At 32.3% G+C, this 26,597-nt stretch overlaps 2 protein-coding genes across 2 annotated transcripts in view; both read right to left on the bottom strand.

Annotated features, from left to right (window-relative positions):
• LOC122582551 (2-alkenal reductase (NADP(+)-dependent)-like) overlaps positions 1-2,938 on the bottom strand; it is a 36,816-nt gene extending 33,878 nt beyond the window's left edge. The window contains exons 1-5 of the mRNA XM_043754956.1: positions 2,563-2,938; positions 1,943-2,123; positions 1,233-1,399; positions 968-1,050; positions 134-537 (exon numbers count right to left, since the gene is read on the bottom strand). Coding sequence (XP_043610891.1) covers positions 159-537; positions 968-1,050; positions 1,233-1,399; positions 1,943-2,123; positions 2,563-2,787 — 1,035 coding nt within the window. The 5' untranslated portion in view covers positions 2,788-2,938 and the 3' untranslated portion in view covers positions 134-158. The remainder of the gene's footprint in view (positions 1-133; positions 538-967; positions 1,051-1,232; positions 1,400-1,942; positions 2,124-2,562) is intronic.
• A 17,307-nt stretch (positions 2,939-20,245) lies between these two features.
• Positions 20,246-21,272, bottom strand: LOC122583464. Its single transcript, XM_043755866.1, has 3 exons — positions 21,000-21,272; positions 20,557-20,859; positions 20,246-20,458 (listed from the first exon to the last, which is right to left on the bottom strand). The coding sequence occupies exons 1-3, from the start codon at positions 21,270-21,272 to the stop codon at positions 20,246-20,248; spliced, it is 789 nt and encodes a 262-aa protein (XP_043611801.1).
• Between the last annotated feature and the right edge of the window lie 5,325 nt (positions 21,273-26,597).

Below are 26,597 nucleotides of genomic sequence, written 5' to 3'. Positions count from 1 at the left end.
AATGAGTTAAGCCACACAAATAGCTGTTATTATTAAATTATTTTTAAAAATTAAACGCATAAAACAAACAACAATACAGGATAACACTTAATAAACATAAAAACAAACAGGCCCTCATCATAAGTTTCAGTACATTACCAACATTCGCAACGAGTCCCTTATTCACGAGCCACAACCACTACTTGCTTCCCAACATTTTTCCCTTGAAATATCCCAACTAAAGCTGCAGGTCCATTCTCAAGTCCCTCTGCAACGTCTTCTACGTATTTGATAGTCCCTTTTTTAATAAGGGGTACAATCAGTTCATGATACTGTGGAATCAAGTCATAATGATCGTGAACGATGAACCCACGCATGGTTAGACGTTTTGTGATCACAGACAACAGGTAACGCACCCCCTCCTCTTCCTCTAGGTTGTGCTGTGAGATCATCCCGATGCCAGCAATACGCCCATTTAATCGCATATTCAAGAGTGCCGCCTCCAACATCTTTCCCCCCACGGTTTCAAAGTAAACATCAATTCCTTCGGGAAAGTACCTGACACATTATGTTAAAAACAACACCTCTTAGGAAATTAAACTGGCTAATGGTTGCTTTTCATTTCAGAGTCGGCAATATGAAACCGTTAACTTATGAATAGGGTAGACATGTAAAGTAAAAACAAAAAGGAAATCGGTTACACAAGTCATACGAAACTAATGGTTTTTGAAGATGTCCCAAAAATGTTCTTTAATGTGTAAAAGTTAAAACCTTCTAATCATCCTACTCAAAAAGCAATAATTGTGATTCAAATGATATTACATTTTTAATTGTAATTATATTTGTTAAACTAGTTGTTTATAAATTATAATGGATTTGGTTTATCTCAATCCAGCTCAACCCAAACCCTAACCCCAATCTAATTTTATATGTAACCCATCTAGCTCAACCCACCCATTCTGCCACCTCTAGATTCTCAAAAACTAACCTCTTAAGAGCCGCATCTAGATCTTTCTCTTCCTTGTAGTTAAAAGCGTCATCAAATCCAAATTTGCTCTTCAGTAGGTCAACCTTAGGTGATAAGATACACAAAAACCAACTATTTGTCAGATTTGTGACATTATATGAAAATTAATTGGTATTAAGCAGAAAAGAAATGGTAGTCTTTCATAACTGATTTCTTAATGACTGGTATATTATTAAACGTAGGGATCAATTATATAAGGAGGAACTATGGTGTAAAACGAACCAACCTTTTCTTTTGAACCAGCACTCCCGACAACATAGCATCCTAACGCCTTAGCAAACTGGCCAATTAGCTGACCGACTGCACCAAAAGCCGCAGTAATATAGACTCTGTCTCCTTTCTTGACATTACCGACCACATGGAACGCAACATAAGCGGTCATACCAGTCATACCTATAAACAATCCAAGAGAAAAAAAAAATCAGAATATGTAACACAAACCACCTCCTTTTTTTTTCCTTTTTCGTTAAATTGAGCAAATTAAAATTAATACTGAAAAGGTAAATAATTAATCCTCCTAACTAAATAGTTTAAAAATCTTCCTAATCATAAGATGATGAATAGCTTCAAAATCCTCTTAATCATAAGATAATGACAATTGTCAAAATGAAGAAATAAAATTAGTAAAAAGAATTAGTATAATCCGTATGTGACTAATTTATGATATTAAGATGGTTTTTAGGCAAATTTTTAGAAGGATATATGAAAAATCAAGGGATCAAGATCATCTCAAGATCAACTTGATCTATCACAATAAAAAAAAAACTCACATAAAGATCCCACTTAAACACTCAACTGGATAGATTAGATGAATAAAAACTCACATAAGTGTATAACCTCCCATCATTTAAGAATCAACTTAACAAGTCTATCTGTGTTTAGTGTTTACTACACACTAATATATACAAAAAAAATTATATCAAAGAAACAACATACCAAGAATTCCCGTATAATAGGAAAGAGGGACATCAGTATGTTCAATCTTAAACAATGTAGACTCAGGAGCATTGTTAATATGGTATTCCTCCCATCCAACTATTCCCCAAACTAGGTCACCTTTCTTCAAGTTTGGGTACCCAGATTCAAGCACTTTTGCAACTCCATATCCATGTATAGGCTGCAACATAATACAGGATTATTAGCCTATTTGGTTAAGAGTATTTATCATTTTTCTTCAAAGAAACATAGCTTTTTAATTTCAACTAACACACTGTTCTTAAAAAAAAGTAGTATACATATGTAATACTCGTACATATAGTAAACAAAAAAGCAAGGGAGAACTATTTAATATGAAAAAAGAAACAGAAATTTGTATTTTGTTGTAGATGCCGAAATTATGTTGTAAGAATATCACAACCCCAAGAAGAAATGATAAGTTTACAACAATTATTGACCATCAACAACGATACATGTTTTACCCTGCTGTAAATTTTATAAATCATCACTACTTTATAAAAAACTTTTAACTAATTTATAACTTTATATGTAAATGGTATATGTAAATAAATTCGTACGGATAAATATAATAAACAGAGATCTAAGAGAGAGATACATACTTCACCAACAATATAGGTCTCAACAAAGTTGTCTTCAGCTACAGACATCTGGCTACGCATGTGAGCATCAGCAGCCAAGTAAAGATTTTTTACAAGAACACCCTTTGATCCTTCTGGGAGTTTGAGTTCGATGGTGTCTGTTTTGACGATCAAATCTGATTCTTTTGGGAACCCAGTAACATAACCTTTTAGTACTACTTTCGTGTTACTCACTACTTGAGCCATTTTTATGTATGTGTATTTTGGTTTGTAATTATAAGTTGTAGTATTGATTTTGTTGAAATTGAAATTGAAATGGAGAGTTAACGACCCTATGGCTGAATTTATATATGTTTTTGATATGTGTGTGAAAATGTGATGGCCGTGATTGATTATTGAACCTACTACCTACTGTTATTATATATAGATGAAAAATGAAATTTTGGCAATATAAGAGACATAAATTATTATAAAAAAAATGATGTCCACATTAAAGTGAGCCCCATTACTGATAGGAAAGTTCTAGAAATGATATTTTTTTTAACACAGCGACGTGACGCATCCGACGGTGATGGGGCTTTATTTTTCCATGGCATATTTCGAATCCCCTTTTACAGTATCACATAAGTAGAAGTGTCATTTATGGTGAAGTAGATTAGTAAATTGTCATAATTGTTCCTACATTATCAAAAAGTCAATATCGACTTTAAAGTTAAACCCATGAAAACAGAGAATGATAAGACTGAAGGGAGTTCCCCGTTCCTTGTCTTGGAATTCGTTTGGAACGCCCCCGGAACGTCTCTTTTCGGCTCCGGGGGACGTTCCACTTCGTTTGAAACCGTGCCCATTTTTAAATCGAACGCGTCGGATGGCTTTGGCTCTATCTGTTTGACCACATGGGAAACCAGAAAAAGGCATTTATTTGCTTTTTTTTTTATTTTTTTAAATCCTATTTTATTATCTTATATATATATACATTATACCTATATCAATTTATCTTCACCTCCTTTCTATCATCTATATCTAATTTTTCTTTAAAAAAAAACACACCTTCTCCAAACACAACCGAAAATGTTTCCAAATCAATGGGGGTTGAACCTTTTTTCGAACCAAAACGCGGGTAACACTCAAAGAACACCCTTCCAACCCGACTTACTTGATGATCCTAATCTTCACCAAAACCCGGAGTTTATTCAATCACTCGGTACAATGAACATTGGATCACCGATGACTCCGCCGGGAAATAGGACACCGTGGATACGACAAGATAATTTCGGCTTTAATTCCTCTCCGTCGGGTTTCGCTCAAACACCCGCCGGCATGTTTGGTAAAATTTATATATGTTTTCGATTTATATATATATATATATCCGTTTCGGATATATATATATATATATATGCTTATGCTTCTATGTTTATTTGTTTGTTTTTAAGATTCACAACAGATGATCAATACACCACCGGCGGGTTCCTCTTTCGAAGATTTGGAGGCGGTTCAAGAGACACAACCCGAAGTTAGTGATTCGTCTCCTCAAAAAGAGAGATGAAAACATCGAAAGAGAGACACCGACGAGCCGAAGAAAATACCATCCCAACTGAATTGGACGGAAGCGGAAAGCTTGGCGTTATGTCCCGCTTGGGTTGATGTTTCCAAAGACCCCAAATGCAGTATATATTTATTTATTTATATATATTTATATAATTTACGGTTTATATATATATATATTTATATAATTTACGGTTTATATTTATATATATTTATATAATTTTCGGTTTATAGATATATATATTTATATAATCTTTCGGTTTATATATATATTTATATTATTTAAGGTTTATATATATATATTTATGTTTTTGTAGCAAATTATCAAAAGGCTCGGACTTTTTGGTTGAAGGTTCAAGAGGGTTATCATACAATCTTGAATAGGTCGACGTACCGAGGCATTGAATCGTTACAGGGGGAGTGGCGAAAAATCCGGACTAGCGTCACCAAGTTCAATGCTATTATAACTCGGCGTAGTGGTTCGGGTTATCAAAGTGGTACAAGCGAACAGGATTTGATTAGTAATGCGTGTAGCGAGTATAATTCTCTAAACCCGAATTTTAATTTTTTAAAGAAATGGCAGTGTTTGAGGGGGAGTTCAAAGTGGGAGGATATTCAAACTATGGAGTCGATGAGTAGTCAGGGTGAGCCGAGTTCAAAAAGGTCTAAGACAACATCGGACAGTTCGGGACAACAAATTGTGGGGTCATCTGCGAGGGTTGCATTTGACCTTAATGATATTGATGAGGAGGAACCGTAGCCACAACTGTCTAGGTTGAGCCGTCCGGTTGGGAGAGATCAGGCAAAAAAGCCGGACGTGCGGGGGGATCACGGAAGGGGAAGCCGGCGGTGGTGGATGAGGAGGCGTTTAACTTAGCGGTGGAGATGCGAACTTTGCAAGAACAGGGCAAGCAACGCCAAGAGATCGAACTTAAGAAGCTTCAACTCAATTCCAAAAAACAACGAAGCAGAGATATGGAGTTATTAGCTTGGACTTGTCTACTGTCAATCCGGCTAACCGAGCTGCTTTGCTATAGGAGCAGTCTAGAATTTGTGCCGAATATGGATATCAGTAGTTTTAGTATGTTTTTATTAAGTATTTTTAATTTAAATTTGTATTGTATTTTTAATTTGAATTTTTAGTAAGTCGTTTAATTATTCGAAGTTTTATTTACAATGTTTAAGCTTTATTCTATATATAAATAACATATATAATCAATAAATAACATATATAATCAATAAATAACATATATAATTAATAAATTACATTTAATAATTATAAAAAATTTTTTAAAAAAAAAACCATAAAAGTCTAACAAACCATAAAAGTCTACAGAAAAAAAAACTTTCTATGTAAATATACTAGAGTGGTGCTCGCATTGCAACGGCGATGGTTTATAACGCGTCAGATGCCGTAACAATTTATATCGTTCAAGTTACTTTAATGAGATGCGGCAATGCAACATCTAACCGTATCTATCAATCTAAAATTTAGTCGCGGATTAGGTGCAAGAAATAATGAAGTGCAAAAACTAAGCGTTTAACCACTTACAATTATATGAAGCATACAATCGTAGGGAAGGAAGCCAAGACAATTAAAATAACAATTAGTCAAAGATTAAGGGGGTGTTTGGTAGGAGGGAATCATAGAGAATGAAAATAGTGAGAAAGAGAATTAAGGGGGTGTTTGGTATGATAGAATGGAAAGAGGACAAAGGAATGGGAAAGACTTCTCTTGTTTGTTTGCAATGGAGAAATGGAATGAGAAAGGAGAATCGATTTCATTCTCTCCATTCTCTACAAATTGTAGAGAATGGATGAGAATGGAAAAAAATAATATTTTTTTTTTAAATATGTTATATGTAATAAATGTATTATTATTTAAAATTTTATTTTTTTATATATCCATTCTCTGTGGGTACCAAACAACGAAATCTATTCTATTTCCAAATACTCATTCCTACCAAACACCCCCTTAGTATTTGGAAAGAGAATGAATTTCGTCGTTTGGTACACACAGAGAATGAATATATAAAAAAATAAAATTTTAAATAATAATACATTTACTACATATAACAACTTTAAAAAAAATTATCCATTCTCACCGATTCTCTACAATTTGTAGAGAATGAAGAGAATGGAATTGATTCCCCTTTCTCATTCCCTTTCTTTGTTTCAAACAAACAAGGGAAGTCTTTCCTATTCCCTTTCTTCCATTTCCATTCCATCATACTAAACACCTTCTATTTTAGTATGAATATAAGAAAGGACATAACTTGTTAGTAATTTCGTAAGCTATAAAAATGTAACTATTGTTTAAACACTTCGTGATATAATCTATGACAATTAAGATGTTGTTTCTTATCAGTAGCAATACATTCGACAATAATTTTAGTCTTGAATGGGGTTTGTAGGTAATTGTTGGGGGTTTTTTTAAGGGTAATTTTTTAGATTTCAGGGTTAAAATATGAGAAAGTAGTGTAAAATAAAAAGATAAATTAGACAATTCAAAGGTAGAGAGTTAATTGAGGGAAAAGGATAGCTTGTTTTAATATGAAGTATAGATATAGATATTATCAATTTTACATGTCTTACAAAAATAAAACTATAAAAGTATCATAGTAAATAATGAAAAAACTAATGAATATATGTTTCATATTATTATATCTAAATTTTAATAAAATAATGGCTCTTGTTATGTCCACTTCATGAATTGTTGTTAACGTACATAAAATACTTACTTTTTTTATTTTAAAATTTAAAAATGAATATTTAATATGCAAAATATAATTCTTTTTATGTACATTAATAACAACTTATAGTATATTTTATCAAACATATCAAATTAAAAAAATTTTGTTAATAGAAAGACACGATTTTATGTATTGATAATAACAAAAGACCATGTGACATATTACAAATTCTTATGTAGCAACTTATGTCACGACCTATGTGAATTATTTTAAAGCAGCAAATTAAACGTTACATTTTCTAGGTTCTTATGTCACAACTTATGTCACAACCGACATAGTGTAAATTTTATTAAAACACTTGATTAAAAATTGCATTTTCTAAATACCTATGTCACTAGTTATGTCACAACCGACATAATGTAAATTTTATTAAAATACTAAATTAAAAATTACATTAGAGGCTTGTTTTCCCACTTACACATCTTACAACTTATTTATTGGGCAAATTATTAAATATTTGTGATCCACTAGATAAAATAAAAACCACGTTAACATATTATATTGGCCGCGTGCTACCCCATTTGAGATAAGCATCTTCTTAATTTAATTAATTTTTCATAATAAACTAACAAATGATGTAGGGTAAAGTAAACCACCAAACCCATAGAAAAAAGAAGAATACGGAGTATATAATTGCACATGCCCTACTAGAGTAATAGGGGATGTGCATGGGTCGAAACCCGGTTCAATCCACGACCCGCGAAAGCATTAAAAATAGAACCATGAGCCGGACTGTGAAGGTCTGGGCCGGGTCGGGTCGGGTTCGAGCGGATCACAAGTTTCCTTCACAAATTTTCGGTTTTTGGTTTCACTTGATCCGGTCAATCCATGACCCGCGAATGCACTAAAAATGTGACCCATCACCCGGCCTGTTAGTATTTCGAGCGGGTCAGCCCAGGTCCTTTCCGGGTAGGGTCATTAGTTTTGGTCCAAACGCTCATTCCTATGCCCTACGTGTAAACTGTAAACCACTAAACCCAAACAAAAACAATAATATAAATTAAATTTGAGATGACACATAAGTTCGTGGGTGTAATTTCCTTTTTTGTTACAATTGAAAGGACTGGACTCGATAAACCAAAACACAAAAAAAAAAATTTATTTTTACAGCAACTCCCCACTGCGGCGCAATGGGGCAAAAACATGCCCACTGCGGCGCAGTGGGTAAAGCCTGACCTGCGTGACAAAAGAGCCTACTGTGGCGCAGTGAGACTGGTCACACCCCCACTATAGCGCAGTGGACACCTGCTGATCCAGAAAACACCAAAACCCCATTTGACACATTTTTACAACTTAAGCATAATCAATTCATTTCCAACTCTTCCAAAGCCATTACATAAACATTCAAAACCGGAAAACACCATTTTACAATGATTCATCATTTACACCAATATTTACAACATCTTGTCCAACAAGTGGGTCAATTGTCCAACTTCGATAATTATCATGTTGTTCAAACATTCCTTCAAAAACTCATGTATCCCTCACAACCCCAACTTTCCAGAATTTTCCAACTAAAAGCTAACCAAGATGTTCAAAATATCAAGAGCCATAATGAGGAGGGATAACTAGGTCTCTATCAAAACAATACCATTCATCCGCGAATGGTCTTAGTACCTTCAATATCTACAAGCACTTTCCGTAAGACTTCTAACTTCAAGCTTCTAAATCAAACACTTCAGTTCCTTCTTCCGGAACCGCCTATAAGAAACTAGAAACAACTAAAATATAAGCAAAGGCTTAGTGAATATACTTGCATACATTTATGAACACGAAGAAGGGCAACATACAAAGAACTATTACATGTAACCTATGACACCGTCATGCCACCTTTACATGCTTACCTTTGCACACTAACGCTATACATTGATCCATATAAGCTAAAAAATCATAAACAATGTCAACTATCGGGATTCTTAGGTCCCGGAGGTTCTTAGGCCTCATCACAAGGGGTTCTTAGGCCCCATTAATCAACTATCGGGATTCTTAGGTCTCGAAAGTTCTTAGGCCTCATAAACACTATGCCCCATGTGGGTCTAACGCCAAATCAATTACCACATATGGATACACAACTTCAACATCATGTGGTAATCGACCTAACGTATACACAAAGGTATGCAAATATACTCACCTCCTCCGCAACTCGGACAATAACTTGATAAAAAGACAAAGCACAAAACAAGCTTCAACCTATGATCATAACATACAATGTATAAGCTTTCATTCACAAGCTTGACTAGCTCAACCTAGTCATACTTATCAATCACTAGCCTTTTTAAATCCAAAACCCAACCCATTTGTCATTGAGTTTCTTTTACTTTCAACAATATCACTAGGTAGCTCAATCTACCATATTCATCATCATTCCAAAAACTAGTAAGAACTCAACTTTTCTCATAAATCACTATTATCACATGAGCATATCAATTTCTTAGCCAAACTCAACATATAACACAATGACAAACTAGGTTATCTAAGAAATTGGGGGAAAATTGTTCATAAGTCAATTTCTAGCAAAACCCTCAATTTGGGTTACTCCAAGAACCCTAATTTCAAAGGAAAAGATAAAACTAGGTTGGGAAATCAATACTTCAAACAAACAATAAGCTAATTCAAGACTTGGGTTGAAAATTCTTCTTCCCCTCTTTTCCTCCTTTAAATTTCGGCCACCCCACCCTTCCAACTCAAACCCTAACTTTTTAATTTGCTTGATAAAGATTATAGATGGTTGTTATTATTGTTATGATGATTCTTGGATAAATTGATTGTATTGCATGAAGAATTATTTTAGAGTTAGGTTGGGATAGAGAAGTTTGGAGAAGATGTAGTAGAAGTGTGAGTAAGAGAGGGAAGGATGGTTGACACATCCTCCAAGTGCCACGCCCCAAAATATTTTTGTGGGTATTTTTACCTGTATTTTTATCCGATATTCGCTAAAGTTCCAACTAAAATAACCCTATATCCAAAAATAAAATGCTAGGAAATTAATTTAATGTCAAAACTATAAAAAGGGGTTAATTTTTTTACCTTAAAAACTTTGGGGTGTTACAACAATATACTCGTAATAGGGTCTATACCCGTATGATATACGGTCATTGTATTATTCTTTAAACTTTTAATATTGACATTAATAGATAAAATTTAATTTAATAGTTAGTGTTAAAACTGAAAATGTTTTGGGCAATCTTTTTAAAATGCAAGAATATATAATATTAGAGTTAATTGCAAAATTGGTCCCTGTGGTTTGTACGTTATAACAAGGAGGTCCCTATTCGAGAATCGTTGCAATAAAGGTCCCTATTTTGAAATATTTTGGCAAATTTGGTCCAAATTTAACGGATCCGTTAAATGTGACCGTCAAGTATGCCCCTGTAGGGGTATTTATGTACTTTCCATCCCACAGGAATCCCCATTGCTAAAACGGAAAAACCACATGAACCAATCTTGCAACTAATACCTTGATATATATATGTATATATATTCTTACTTCAAGAGATTGTAACATACAACTATCTGCTCGTTAGGTCTCTAATAGTAAATTTATGTGTACTTTAAAATTTTAATAATAAAAATATACCTTATATAAATACTTTTGTTTTAGAAAATTGATTTATATATAAACTTTTGTTATTATATAAGCTTAAATAAATAAAAGATTGTACGTTAGTAATTTGATATTTATTAAGAAGTAAACAGAAATTTTGTTCGAATAATCAAAATGTCATATATGGTATTTTAGTTATCAATTTTTGAGTCAAATACACAGAAAGTCAACAACATTTTCTGTGTACTTTACTCAATAATAGATAACTAAAATACCATATATGACAATTATATTATTCGAATAGATTTGCTTTTTTGATTTTAGTATATATCAAATTCCTAACATACAATCTTTTATTTATTTAAGCTTACATAATAACAAAAGTTTATATATAAATCAGTTTTCTAAAACAAAAGTATTTATATAAGGTATATTTTTATTATTAAAATTCTAAAGTGCACATAAATTTACTATTAGAGAAATAATGAGCAGATAATTGTATGTTATAATCTCTTAAATTAAATCAAAAAAATATCAAGGTGTTAGTTGCAAGATTAGTCCCTGTGGTTTTTCCATTTTAGCAATGGGGGTCCATGTGGGATGGAAAGTACAAAAATACCCCCACAGAGACACACTTGACGGCCACCTTTAATGGATCCGTCAAATTTGGACCAATTTTGCAAAAAAAATTTCAAAATAGGGACCCCATTGTATCGATTCTCGAATAGGGATCCCCTTTGCTAAAACGTACAAACTACAGGGGCCAATCTTGCAATTAACTCATCATATTATTATTGGATCTTGTTTTTTTCTATTGTGTAGCTTTGGTAAGTGATGAAAAAGATTAAATTTTTTACGCAACTTTAAGAAGCGAAACAAGAAATATAGATAATTAATTTGTATGTTTTAGCTGAAGAAATAGATGTAGACATATACAAAAGCATTATACATTTAAAGTACAAAAAATTAAAAATTGAATATCATAATGTTCATTACGTATGAACACAAGTATTCGAATTAAAATTAAAATAAATATATTATATTGTTAAACATCACAGGATTAAGGTTAGCATAATAATATATTGTCATGTTCAAAGTGAGTTTAAAAAATACTAACTAGTATATTATATTATATATATTTATGACTGCCATAGCATAAAAAAAAAAATAAAGTTAAATTTTAATCCTAACCATTAAAATTCATAAACTTTTAAATCTTGGCCTTTAAAATTCAAAGTCAAATTTCTAAATATATAAAAGTCAAAAGAATATAAACATGGTAACTTTTCAATTGTATTAAATATAATAACTAATTGCTTTAAAAAAAATGAAGTACGTAGTATACCAAAAAAAAAAAACACACGGCAATGATCAGAGTGTTTGTGTATAATAACATACTTTAATTAGTTTATTTTTGTATTTTTATATTACAGTAGATAATTTTAATTAGTTTTGAATTATATGTGATGAATAATGCATGTTTGATATTTTCACTTTTTTGATCGATTAGTTTCAATTTAATGGAAGTTTTCATTTTAGTTAATTTGGTAAATAGTAAACTTATAAACTCTCACACCAAATTTATAATTTCTAAGAAAAAAAAATACTATAAGAAAGAATATGATAGAATTAAGTAAGTACATGCGAAATTTTGTAATCATAGATTCAAAAATTAACGAGATGTTAGAGTTTTTACATAGATTAGGAGTGTGCTCATTTAATACATGGCATCCAAATATTTTTTAAATGTTATAGTAAGGACATATACAGTTAAAAAGTAGTTAAAAAGTAGAAGGTGATTATTTCTGGCTTCTGGCATCCGTGAGGGTTGTGTAATATAGAGAGTTTAAGGTATATCATACTACAAAGTTGAAAATCATTGGGTAATAGCCCAGTGGCCACCAGCTACCACTTTACAGGGGAGGTCTTGGGTTCGAGCTTGCCAAAGGCAAACTTGAGATAATCAAAGGGTTATTAAGTGGCTGAGAATTACCTGGACACTAGCCTGACTGAAGGATTCGTGGGTACCAAATAGTACATGAGAATGATTTCCATTCAATTACCTTTTTTTACTACAAAGTTGAATTTTTATTTGTATTGTTTTTACATTACCGCTTGTTGTTATAATAACTTTTTAATTGCAATAATATATTCAATTTTTGTTCTAATATATAAGCACGACCCAGTCATGTTGACTTGTTGGACTCTCTGATCCTAACTGTAAACATTAAAAGTTTCCTGTTAAAAAATTCAACTCGTGATCGACCCGGGTTTACAAAGTTGGCCAAATTATAAGTTAGCGGGTTGATAAATAAAATAAATGGATTAAATTACAGGTTAACGGGTTGATAAGTAAAATAAGTTGGTTAGTCAAGTATGCTTTTAAGTGGATTGGTTTGGATTAAGTATGTCAAATCAGTTGTTTTTAGGTCAATTTCATAACCCGGTCAACGACCAGGTATTGATATAGTTTTTACGAATTCATGGACACATATGGACTGTACATATATTCACTAGTTTGATATCTTTACATATAACCAATTCACATCATCACATGAATATATTGAACAGCATTCGAAAGTTATTATATCTAACTACAAAAGCCATGTTCGAGCTTTTTCCCTTGTATATAGCGATGAGACAAAACAAAGATTAAAAGTATTTTAACCTTTTCTCTTTCGTCGTGACAACCAAAAATTCATAACAATTACTTTTTCTTAGTACTGCTTTTTGTTGTCTAGGTTTTATCAGGCCAGCCATCAATCAAACTATCAAAGAGATATTTCGACCTGGTTAAACCAAAGAGAGATTTGTTTTATATTTATGTTAAAACCAAAGAGATAAGAAAAAACATATAGAGAATTAGAAAGAAAATGAAATCTTGAATATAATATAGATTTAAGTATCTTTATAAATATGTTTTATTTAATTAGTTTCAAATAAATGTGACTGTTTTGGATGTAAATAAGAGGCTTGGAAAGGTTTGGAATAAGTTAGCGTGATTTTAAATAAGTTTGGTAACTACTATTATAAGAAACATACAATAACTAGATATGTAATTTGGTCGTTGTCCCAAAAGATCTTATGTTAATTTAAAACATAATATAAAGAGTTAATTACAGAAATCGTCCCTTTCATGGTATCCATCTTGCAGGTTTCATACTTAACTTTCAAAAATGACAGTTTTGGTCCAAAATACTTTGCTCCGTTAACAGTTTTAGTCCTGGCCATAAACGTTCGTTTAAAACCATGTCACGTGATTCACACATCATGGGTAATCTCGTAAATTAACTTAATAAGACCCAGAGTTAATTACAGAAATCGTCCCCGTTGTAGACGGTCACTTGCAACTTTCATCCCTAACATTCAAAAAATTACAATTTTGGTCCAAAATTTTTATCCTCAATCTATATGAAAAGAAATATTTACACACCAAAAAAAAAAAAATCCTAATTATCCAACTTCTTCTATTTCTATCAGATATAAATTCACAAACAATCTTAACTCACATCATACTCTTTTTTTGAAAACTAGAGATTCAGACTCTCTTGGATTTAAGTGTTTATGGTTTTTAAGTAATTGATATATTTTTTTTTACTTAGTTTTATTTTTGTTTTGAGAACTTATAAAAATAGAAGAAGAGCTAAGAATAATAAAGATGGTGAGATTTTTTAAAGAATTTTTTGTTTGTGAGTTAATTGTATATAAAAAATAGATCTAATATATATAATTATACGAGCATGGTACCCGCGCAATGCGGCGGCCATGATTGCGGTAAAATGGTGGCGACAAATGATGATGGTGGTGACGGCAAGTGTAGGTAATTGATGTAAAGATGTTTGATTTAAAGGGGGTAGTAGAGATATTTTATAATATAAGAGACTAATGGTATAATTTAAAATTAAAGGTGGTATTGATTTAATTCATTAAGGGTAATTTAGTCATTTTGCATGTCCCATTGTTGTAAACTTTCAACATAAGAGGATAATTATTATATAGTAGTATAGATATTATGTTTGTATACAGATCATGTATTGATATGAAAGTAATGAGATTTGGAGTTTCATTATATTTTGGATTAAATTTGTGTTTGATTTTGGATCTGGGATTGTATCTGTGATATATGTTATGCATTAGAAATCCAAATGATTTTGTGTTTAATTTTATTTTGGATTTTGGACCAAAACTGTAATTTTTTGAAAGTTATGGATGAAAGTTGCGAGTGACTGCCCACAACAGGGACGATTTCTGTAATTAACTCTGGGTATTATTAAGCCAATTTACGAGATTACCCATCACGTGCGAATCACGTGACCCGATTTTAAACGGACGTTTATGGCCAGGACTAAAACTGTTGACGGAACAAAGTTTTTTGGACTAAAACTGTAATTTTTGAAAGTTAGGGATGAAACCTACAAGCTGGGTACCACGACAAGGACGATTTCTGTAATTAACTCAAATATAAAAGAAAAAGACACAAAACATAAGAAAGAAATTGAAACAACCAAGTTCACTCATAGAGTCATAGCCATATACCAATAGAACGTCTGTCAATACTTTACATCATATTCTTTAAAACAATTTTTTTTTTTATCAGATTTAGTTTTAAAAAAAGTTATACCATAACAAAAACATTATATCTTAAAAGATATATAATATAGCAATTAAAGATATTTAAAATAAGCAGGTGGCATATTGTAAGACATTGAATAGAGATTTTCATATGCTATATTTCATTTTTCATTCTTGATCAATTTCTTTATGTCATTTCAGTATTACCATTTTCATTTCTCACTCTCATCTCACTATAATTTTACAGTTACATCTCATCTTTCATTACATTTATATATTTACAAAATTACAAACAAACTTACACAAACCTCCTTTCTTTCACACGAGAACCTATCTTTTACTTGCTCAGTTGCTCATCACTCATTGATTTTTTGGAAGTAAAAAATAAAAAATCAAGGGTAATATATATATATATATATATATATGCTAAATTTCATCTCTCACTCGTTATTTCTTATCCATTACCAACACCCTAATTTGAAAGGAGGGAGATTTCATCAAGTTAAAAACAACTTTGAGGGATCAAGTTGGAGAAATTTTGTCATTTGAATTATAATTAAAGGTCAAGATTTAAAGGTGATCAATGAATTTTGGCTTTTGACTTTAATCCAAGGATTATAATTTTACCAAGGGGGTGTTTGGTATTGCGATTACAAAACAAAATCTGCGTTTTCAAAATTAAAATATGCGTTTTGAAAAAGCATGCAGGTACATGCTTCTCCAAAAACTACGTTTTCATAGGCGATAATCACTTTTCGTACAAACACATTTTTTAGATTATTTGTTTTTTAAAAACGTAATAATCAGATTATTACTTTATAACGCAATTTCAAACATCCTCTAACTTGACTCAAGTTAGTTTCCTAACTAACCTGAGAGAATTGGAAAAAACAAAAGTATCTTAAAAAACTAAGCTGGCCCATTATTACAACTAATCGTATGATTGGTTTAAGAAAAGAAGTATAAACTTTTTTTTAAAAAAAAAAGAAGAAGTAGAAAAAAAAAGTTCATTGAAAGCAGAAAAATCGATCTGTACGAATCCACAAAATCAAATTTATATATATAAAATACAATACAATATACAATTATTTTATTTATGGTTATTACTTTATTATCTTTATTGAAAGAAAAGCATGTGGACACCAAACATTTTGTCACTTTTTGCAGATATTTTTTTATAAATTTTGTTTTCTTGTTTTTCTTTTTTGTATTTGTTTTGGATTTTGTTTTGTTTTAAACCTCTATAGGAAATGGTATACTTAAAGTATGATATTTTATATTTATCTTTTCTATATCTCACTTTTTAACCAAACGGGTGAAACCTCCGGTGGTGTCATCACCCATCATCATGTGGTTATATAAAGTTATAAACCTAGAGATAAATGTTGCATGTCATATATTCAAAAATTGCTAAAAGAAAGTGGGAAAATTATATTTTGTAATCCGTGTATGGTAAATGTCATTTCATTGATCATGAGTTTTATGCAGTTTGTAATCTGGGTACCAAAACGGTATATAAAACCAGAGTGTTCGACCTGCTGACCCTATTTTCATCTCACTTTTTTATAGAAATTCTGATTTCTTCTGTACGTATTTTGGATTTGCTTTGTTTCAAAGTAATCTTTTACTTTAGGTAGACATATGACTGTTTATATCCATTTTTGTCATGTTGAAATTATGAGAATATTTCAATATATATATATGGGAAAAAGGAATATAAGGCTGTCTGACACCTAAGCTTAGGTGTGGAACCCCTCACATACTAATTTTTTATTATATATTGTTTAATGAACAAAAGTCTGAGCCCCCATGAATTTTATGGTTTTAAAAAATAATATGTAAATGTCCGACACCACCTAACATACTTATATTCATATCCCATATATATATATATATATATTGGAATCAAACAAAGAATAGTAATGGCTTAGTTGAACTTTAAATAAATAACAAAAGATCCATTATATCAAGTTATAATGTATCAATAAGACAATAACATATATAACATACATTTTTCTAGATATATTTTATGTTTTAATATTTTAAGTAATTGTCAAGGTTAAATTCGAATTGATTAGTTAGTTATATAAATTAGAAATTTATATATTAATAATATAGACTAAAAGAACATGTGTTGCTTAAATATTATATGTGTCCATTGATGGATGCTTCAATCCTCAAGATTTGCTTCACATATCAAAATATTATCTTCAAAAAATTTAAAAAGTGAAAAATATTAGAGGGTCGACCGTAGAGAGAAAAGGGAGGAAATGCATGACATGAATAAATGGTTGTTGTATAAATTACAAGGTAAGTCTACTTATAAAGTTAGAAGGGACAACCCTAAAAGGGCAAATTTCGCCCCTTCTTTCCGAAGTCAAACCATCAACTCTTATTAATATCGTAAACTGACATTTAATCGTACAAACAGAATGGGCAAATTTGTCAGGTCAGAATAAACGAATTCGCCCCATTTGAAGTATGACGTCAATAAATTAACCCTAAATTAATTCTCTAGTGTCAATAAAATGTCCATTTATTAAATAACGTAAGAATATCACTCCCATAGTACACTATCATATATCTTACTCATTATACTATCATGTCTTATATATTTTATGTTATTATTAGATAACGAGTGTTTAGTTTCTCAGTAAAAATATATGCATATTCCTGTCTTACCGCATATTGCTGATCTTGCACGCTATTATGAGCATGCATGTGCTTTTCTAATTGAAGTCCAGGCCAGATGTGTCTTGAACTTGTATTTGTATCCTTAAAATATATATAATCCTACATTAAAATATTAATAATACCAACGTGACTGATTATGTTAAAAGAACTAAAGAAGTACTCGTAACATTCATTGGTCAAAATTATTATAAAACATTAAAGTACGCAGAGAAATACTAAATATACAAACAAATTACAAAAAAAATTTTACAAACTGATCTAGGGTTGTTGCTGGGCGGCTAGGGCTGCTGAATCGGCTCCCTCTTAGAGTTTTGAGGGTTAATTCGGCTTAAATAGAGGTGAAAGTCGGTTGCTGAACTGGGCTGACCAGCGGCGCTGGTGGGCTTACAGCGACGCTGGTCTTGGGCTTGAATGGGCTAGCGGCGCTGGTGATAGAGGACTAGAGGAGCGGCGCTGATTCTTGATGGTCAGCGGCGCTGGTGGCTCCTGCTGCAGCTTTCGCTTATTCGTTTAGCTCCCGAATCACTTCCTTGTGTCTTGTAACTTCATAGGCTTCCTTCTTGAGTCTCTTGATGTCATTTACCCTTTTTCACATCTTCCGTGAACCTGCATAATCATACAATCCATTAAGTACCAATAGTTCTGCAATAACGACTCATTTAAGCATAGAAATGAAGCCTTTCGCTAGGGGTTTTTATAACAAAATGGACGCTCATCACCCAACAACAACCCTAGGTCGACTTTGCAGATTCCAAGGAGGTTTTGGAGCTTCTAACACCTTCCGATCTTCATCCTCGGTCTAGATCTTTCATCTTTATTTACTTTATATTATCAAACAATGTCTTTTATCTTTTCAGACTTTGTTATTCATTTAATAATGCCAGGCTGGTAGGATGAATACTTGTTTGGATCGATGTGATCCTGTAGACGTTTATTGTTTTACTGTGTTTGTTTAGATTCTGTTCGAGTGTGAACTTTTACTGTTTATTGTAGATCCATGTTTATTAGTAATTCATGTTGCTATTGGTTTTATATCTAAACATATTAGCTTAATTCTGATGGTTGTCTATGATCATACACTAGGACTAATATGCTATGATAGAAAACGACTAGTCGGTCTTTAACTAGAAGTAAAAAGTGATTCACTTGTAACCGAGGGATCCAGAACCATAGTAACTAGGATGAAATGAACATGAATCTTAACAATGTCAGACGCGATCCTTTGACATGTAACCGAGCACTGTGGTCACCGTATAACTAGCCATGGCTTAACGGTTGGGTAATTAAAAGATGAATTAGTAACACAAACTTTAGGTCATTAATGCTTAAACAATGAATTTAGCGAGAATTTGTTTATAGGGTAGTGTGAGTCTAGCGACAGCACTACTAATTAGGCAAAGTGAATCTAACGAGAATCTAAGCCGTGATGAAGTTTCCAACAGACTAACAAACCAGTAGGATAGTATTTGGTCGTACCATGAGATTGGAGATGCCAAACAAGTATTTTAATTTAATTACTGTTATTTGCTTTTTCAAAATATTTTTAGATTAGCCGCTCGCTGAATAAGCAGTTGTGGCTATTTTAATTTATTGTTAAAGTATTAGTTATTTAGGATTTAGTGACAAACCCCCAAAACAACTAGAATTACACATACTGCTAGATTAGGTAAGCAACGCGTCCCTGCGAACTATCCTGTAGCTTATCACCAGACTATACTGTAAGGACGACATGGAGAAGGATCAAAACCATTAAGGAGCATTGTCTAGTTTACGAGGTTAGCCGTACAACCCTAATGAAGAAGTTCGCTGACGGATTGGGAAGAGAAAGTGTGGACATGCTTAGGAGAATATTAGGAAAGGAGCTTCTAGAAGTTGGAAACTTCGTAGCCTATGGATTCCTCGAGAACAAAGTATATTGGATAATTGAAGAGAAAATGGAAAAAGACAAAAAGGAAAACAAGATTCGGAAAGCGAAGTACTTGGAATAGTTGAGGGGGTTTCATATTGATCAGAGGCGTAAAAACAAAGTTGCTCAAAAGATTTATTTTATTTTATCCAATAAAGCTGTCACATCAGTTTTTCTCTCTCCTTATCCACCTCTTCTACACTCACTTACTATAACACCTCTTTCACAACTTTTATTTATTTTATTTTATATTTGTCTAAAATTTAAATAATTCAACATTTATCTAAAAAAAACAAAACATTACACTTATTTAAATTAACAAAACATTATATTTATTTTTAAAAAAAAACACATTATATTTATTAAGAAAAAACACATTACATTTGTTAATAAAAAAAAAAGTCAGTTCAACTTGTTTTCTGGCAAGTTCCAAATGTATTCGACTAGGGTGTCTCTTAGACGGTTGTGTGTCACCTTATCCCGTAACTCCGCTGTCATATGTAAGTGAAGGTCAAGTCGTTCGTCCCAAGTACGGTTTGGCCTCGTATCTGGAATTAGCTCCAAATCGAAAGGAATAATTGCACGCCCGTTATATTTGACGATCATGTTGTGCAAAAGCACACAACTGTACATGATGTGTTTAATTTTGTTAATACTTAATGGACGAGCACCTTGTTGAAGGATTTTCCATCAACCTTGAAGTACCCCAAATGCACGCTCTAAGTCTTTTCTTGCAGATTCTTGGAAGCGTTTGAATTTACTGGTCTTGGGGTCCATAGGACACTTGAAAAACTTCACAAGTGTAGCCCATTCTGAATAGATACCGTCACTTAGATAGTAATTCTTTGTAAACTCTAAGCCATTAGCGGTGCAATTTACCGCGGGAGCATTATCTTGAAGAAGCTGGTCGAACAAGTCATATTCATTAAGGACGTTGATGTCGTTGTTCGAACGGCGAGTCCAAAATAAGCATGCCAAATCCAAAAATCATATGAAGCAACCGCTTCAAGCATAATCGTCGGATGTCCTCTGTCACCACGAGTGTATTGGTCTTGCCATATCGTTGGGCAGTTTCTCCAAGCCCAAAGCATACAATCAATGCTTCCAAGCATACCCGGAAAACCATGCACCGCCTTGTGTTTAGCAGTCACTCGGTTAACATCTTCTTGTGTCGGTCTTCTAAAAAACTCAGAGTGATATAACTGAGTAACACATTTACAGAAGTGGTTCAACGACTCGTATGATGTTTGGGCACCCATTTCTAGGTATTCATCTAACTGGTCGGCAGTAGAAGCATAAGCCAACTGGCGTATAGCAGAAGTACATTTTTGAAAAATATTTAACGTCAGGCGACCTGTAATGTCGGTTGGAGCATTGTGGAAGTAAGCAAAGTGTTTTGGTAATGGTTGTATGGCGTCAAAGGAATGTATATCTTTCACTATACGAATAAATATTCTTTGGGCATTCGAAAACGCCTTCGAAAATAATCAGCAGGGTAAACGAGTTCCGGGGCAAAGTAATGGTTAAATAAACGTGTCGCGGCTTCCACATGGTTTCTGGTTACGGTTCTTCTTGGTATTCTTGGTATGTTTGTCATTGTCGAGCTCCCTGATTCTTCATCTTCATCTCCAAGAAAAGCAACGAAAGTGTTTAACATTTCGGGATCTATTGTATATTTACGAATGTATGAAACTGAATCTTCGTCGAAACTCGACATATTTAGTGAAAATGTATAGAGTGTGTGTTGTTTTGGATAAATTTTTATGAGTGAGATGAAGTGAATGAGATGAGAACGATTGAATAGAAGTTGGTTTTTATTGTGAAGTATTTTTTTAAAACAAACTAGCCGTTAACTAAAAAAAATCAATAAAGTTAGATTACCGTTAAAAATGAACGAAACCTTCGGGCAACAATGACCGTCGACGTGCCACTTACAATAGGCTCGTGGTCGACGACCCTATCGATGGGCGGTCGACACGCCTATTGTGAAAGGCCTTAGCAGCAACCCTGAAGACTACTTAGTACGTTGTACGTACTAGTGTTAAGCTTATCTATATATTGTTGGTAACATAAATTGGTCATGTTTTTATTTTGTTTTAATGATCCTTAAGAACGAAATTTATGTATTGGTTAAACACGAAGGATAATTTTTTTGATTAGTGGAGCTTTTAAATAGCCACGCCTTAATTGTTGGGACAATGTCACAATGTATATGAAGGCTACACAACATTTTTCATATAATTTACCAATCCATCAAAACTAGTCCGGGCTGCAGGGTTAAGATATATTAAATGGTTGTATACTTACTATAAAATTTAGGGGTGAACTTTTAATAAGAAAGGTACAAGGTTTTTATGCACTTAAGCCCTAAGTGCATTTAACATTTTCCTTATAAAAATAATCACTAACGTTTTGAATACTGAAGTTATCGATTTGGTCAAATATTTTTGTTTAAAACTGACCAAAGCAAATCGCGTACAGCTCTAAGTTTATAATTTCATAAATGTTATGGAGAAAACTAATATTATCCAATACAGTGTCACATCAGCAAAATCCTTTTCCAATACATTTTCCTCAATTCACACCCAATACCCAATACATCCAATACATTCCAATACACTCAAACATATTTATTTTTCACTTTTAAATAATTAATTAATTAATTAATAATAACAATAATAATAATAATAACTTTTAAACACTTTTGAAATACATATGAAACTATAGGGTTCAGAAATGAAATACATATAAAAGTATAAGGTTCAAAATAAAAATTAATTAATAAATGTATAGATATTTAAATGGGTCTTCTTCAACCTCTCGACCGACTCCCACCGGAGTACTACCGGAAAATGCACAGACACACACACGCATACACAAAACACACACTCAAACACACATACACACAGACATGTATATATATATATAAATCGATTTATTTAAAAAAAAAAGAAATAAAGTCACTTGCCTCCTCCGTATTCCCCACCATGAACCGACCCAATACGCCCTTGAATACAGAGCAATACGGTGCTAGTACTCATACATTAGGGGTGCTCTAATAATAACGAGCAATAGTACCCGCGCAATGCGACGGTAAGATAGTGGGGGTGATAAGTAATATGAGGTGATAATTCATAAAGTGTGATAGCCAAATGCCTTAACCGTACGGACTCTGTACTCGGATTTAAAAATTCGTCGAAAGTATATTGAATGACATCGCTAATGAAAGAGCATGAAATTTTAAGAACACCCATACAATTGTTATAACTTATCGAGATATAGTTTTTGAGATAAAAGATTTTGAATAAATTAGAGAAATAAAATGATTTATGAAGGAGAGAGAAAAAAATGAGTGGTTGAGATTTGAAGAGAGAGAAATAAATGAGTGGTTGGGATTTAAGGGTATTATAGTTATATTAGGTAGAGTTGTTTAAATTAATGAATAAATAAGGAGAGTAATTTAGGTAGTTCAAATCATCTTTTGATATTTTAAAAAAGAGCAAAATGTTTTATAAGATAGTATAGATATAGATAGTAAATTAATAATAGTGAAAACATGAGTGATTGGATATTTTGTCTAAATGTGGCTGAATTTATATAAATGCATGAAATTTATGTAATTATTTAAACAAATGTATGACTTAACTTCTATCAAGGTTACATAGTAATCAAAGAGCTATTTTCTCATGATATTTTCGGCGTGAAATCACCCTGGAGAAACATTTTGGGTGGTCATACAAATACTTGGAAACGGTTACAATAAGTCAATATAACACCTTAGTTAAATCAAAAAATCGGTCATCTTATAATAACTCAAAAAATTATCGAAGTTACCCATATTATCGTTTTATTCTTGCTCATTGCCGTACCTATTTGTCATCATGTGTTGTGAAAATGTTTTTGACAAATGTGGGGCATTCCGGAAACATCTCTTCGTCAAGGTAAATACTCTTGTTTGTATTTGTTTCCATTAAACTGGAATGAATTATTGAGATTGTTAGAAGAACATTGAAACTCCCTTGCAACACCAAGTAAGAGAATGGCAAATAACCTAAAAATCGTTGGAATTTTCTTAAAAAAATTGTATTTATTCATGTGCATTTCTTAGAATTTAAAATTAATCTTTAGGCTACCATCCATTTTTAAGATCAAGATCTACTTTGTCTCTCTTCCCTCCCTCCTCTACTCCCATTTTCCAGAATCCGAAGACGGCGACGACATTTCCGACGAAATATCCGGCGATTCGTTTTCCGGTGGATACGGTACGGGCGTTTCCCTTATCCGTTCTAAACGGGTTGTTACCGGACACATACGGGAATTGTATGTATTTGATGAGAGGCGATCTAAGGGATGGTGGTGGTTGGATACGGTAAGGGCTCTGCCCTTGCCGTTGACGACACCGGAGCCTTGGATAGAAGAGAAGGGAGAGACGGATCTGGATCGGAGATGATGGTCGTGGTGGTGGTGGTCACTGTCGTCATCGACATCGCCGGAGAATGATTAAGATTTACTTTTTATTTTTCAATAAAATTTGGTTTAAAATAAACATTTCATTTAAAATATTAGGAGAGTAAGTACTCGTGTGTTGCGCCGGTGAGATGGTGAGTTGATAGGTCATAAAGTGTGATAGCGAAATGCCTTAACCGTACGGGTTCCGCCCTCGGATTTAAAAATTCGTCGAAAGTATATCGAATGACATCTCTAATGAAAGAGCATGAAATTTTAAAAACACCCATATAATTTTATAATTTATCGATGTACGGTTTGTGAGATAAAAGATTTTGAATGAATTGGATGAATAAATGATTTATGAAGGAAAAAGAAAAAAAATGATTGGTTGAGATTTGAGAAGGGAGAAAGAGTGTTTGGTAATATAAAATTGACAGAAGATGCATTTTCAAATAGTAACTGTTGAAACTTAAATGTTAGACAAGGAAATCTACTTTATAATATAGTATAAATATAAATATAGATAAAATAAACTATTCCGTATGTCTTTACTATTGTTGTCAACCCGACGACACCACATGTCACATGTGCCATTATTATTGCTTTAACACCGGTTTCGCATAATACAGGACAAGCAAAATTTCAAATACGAACCTACTGGGGGTCGTTGGACTTCAACCTGCCTAGTCAACACAAATTCAATATGAATTTTTCTTGATCTATATCACTATCCGCCTATTACCAAAAAATGTGTTCATTTAAAGATTTGTACGTACGGATCAATGTTGATAATTTGAAGTATAAAACAACTCACAACGCTTTCCATATCTTTAAAAAAATGCAAAATATCTTTAAAAGAATGCAAAGATCAATGTGTTTACAAATTGCGATAATAATTAGTACATTCAAAGGGTGACAGTGGCCGAGTTTGGATTTTCTAACACGCGGATATGAAGATTATGGTAAAAATATTTAAATATAGAATTTATTAGATAATTGTATTTACATTTATTAGTAAAATGCATTATTGTAAATATTTCAATCTCAATAGTAGAGATTATGGTTTTTCTCCGTTCGTCCTATTTCGATTGTCTTTTTTCTCTAAAGAGCAAATGTTATTCTAATTCTAGTCTGTTTTATAAATTCCAAGTAACACCGTTGCTAGGATCTATACCTTGAAATTTTTCTTAATTGGCCATGACCTTTACAAAATGGGCTAATCTCATCTTCTCATTTTTGCTTACATACTTTGTCATTTCTACTTGTTCTAATATTATCGTGAAGACCAAAACACATCAATTACTTGTATTTATCTATTTACCTATTATACATTAATTAGTTAATATTAATGTTACTTTTAATTCAAATTTGTTTTAAATAAAATGAAAAAAAATATCTTAGCGATTGAACACTTCAATAATGCCCACATCTTAAATTGGAGTAGCTTTTTGTGTGTGGACAACAATAATGCTATGAAAAAAGTATAAGATAACGTGGTAAAAATAATGCCAAAAAACGTGTAGAAAAGGAGAGCACATTGTGAACCACTGAATATTGATTAAATGATTGAAATTGGTGGGGTATGAATAAGATCACAGATATCCAATTATCCATATTTCTTTAACCGAGTATAACTTCTTTTTTGATACGGAGTTTCTCGTAAAAATGAATATATCATAAAAATTAGTGTTTACATGTTCTTTAATGAATATATATTTCTTTGGCATATCTTTTTAGTTTTTGATTTTTCCATTTTTCTTCTCTTCATATCTGACTTTATATTATTTGGAATAAGAGTATAAGACGTAATTGGTAAGAGAAGAATCCTTTCTGGGTTTTTTCTTTATCATTTTTTCTTTATCAAACTTGATTATCAATCATGCGCATTTTTGAAGTTACATAATTTCAAGAAAATCTAATATATATACTAAGATAAGGCTTAAAACTATACTTGATATCACTAGAACCCTCTTTTTAACTATATTATACATCTACTGACATTCACCTTAGTTTTTTAATTGAATAACGAAATTTATTAAATATAATCTTCGACAAGACGCCAAAGATGAGAAATATTACAACATATAAAGTTAGACTAATTTGCCATAAGGGCCACACGAAACTAAATATTTCACAACGAGCCGATAACCATGGAAATGAAAGTGTTACAACAAAAACTTCATATGAGTATGGGTTTTCCACAGCGTGATTAAAGAGAACGTTGTTCGTATTATTTTAACGGTCCAAAGCCCAATATGAAAGACAACCTTAAAAAAGACCATATTACGAAAGAGATCTTTAACAGTCCACTAAATAGGCCCATGACACGCCACTAAGCCCGTATTTTTGAAGCCGTATTACAGAAGAGAAAATAGTGATTAAATTTATCAATGCCAAGATCACAAACCACACAACTAGGGGTGTCAATGTTGATATTATGAGCCACTTGATTTTTGTGGGTTGTCAATCAATTCTTCAGGCATAAAGATTGGTTTTAAACTTTTAATGGGTACTAATTGATTCCACCCAAGCCGGTTAGAAGAGTCACATAACAATCTGAGTCAATGAGAATCCCAAGATGTTAAATTGTGAA

The sequence above is a fragment of the Erigeron canadensis genome, chromosome 9, assembly GCF_010389155.1.
Source record: "Erigeron canadensis isolate Cc75 chromosome 9, C_canadensis_v1, whole genome shotgun sequence".
Taxonomy (NCBI): Eukaryota; Viridiplantae; Streptophyta; class Magnoliopsida; order Asterales; family Asteraceae; genus Erigeron; species Erigeron canadensis.
Note: the sequence above shows the minus strand (reverse complement) of the source record. Positions and strands in the feature narration are given on the sequence as shown.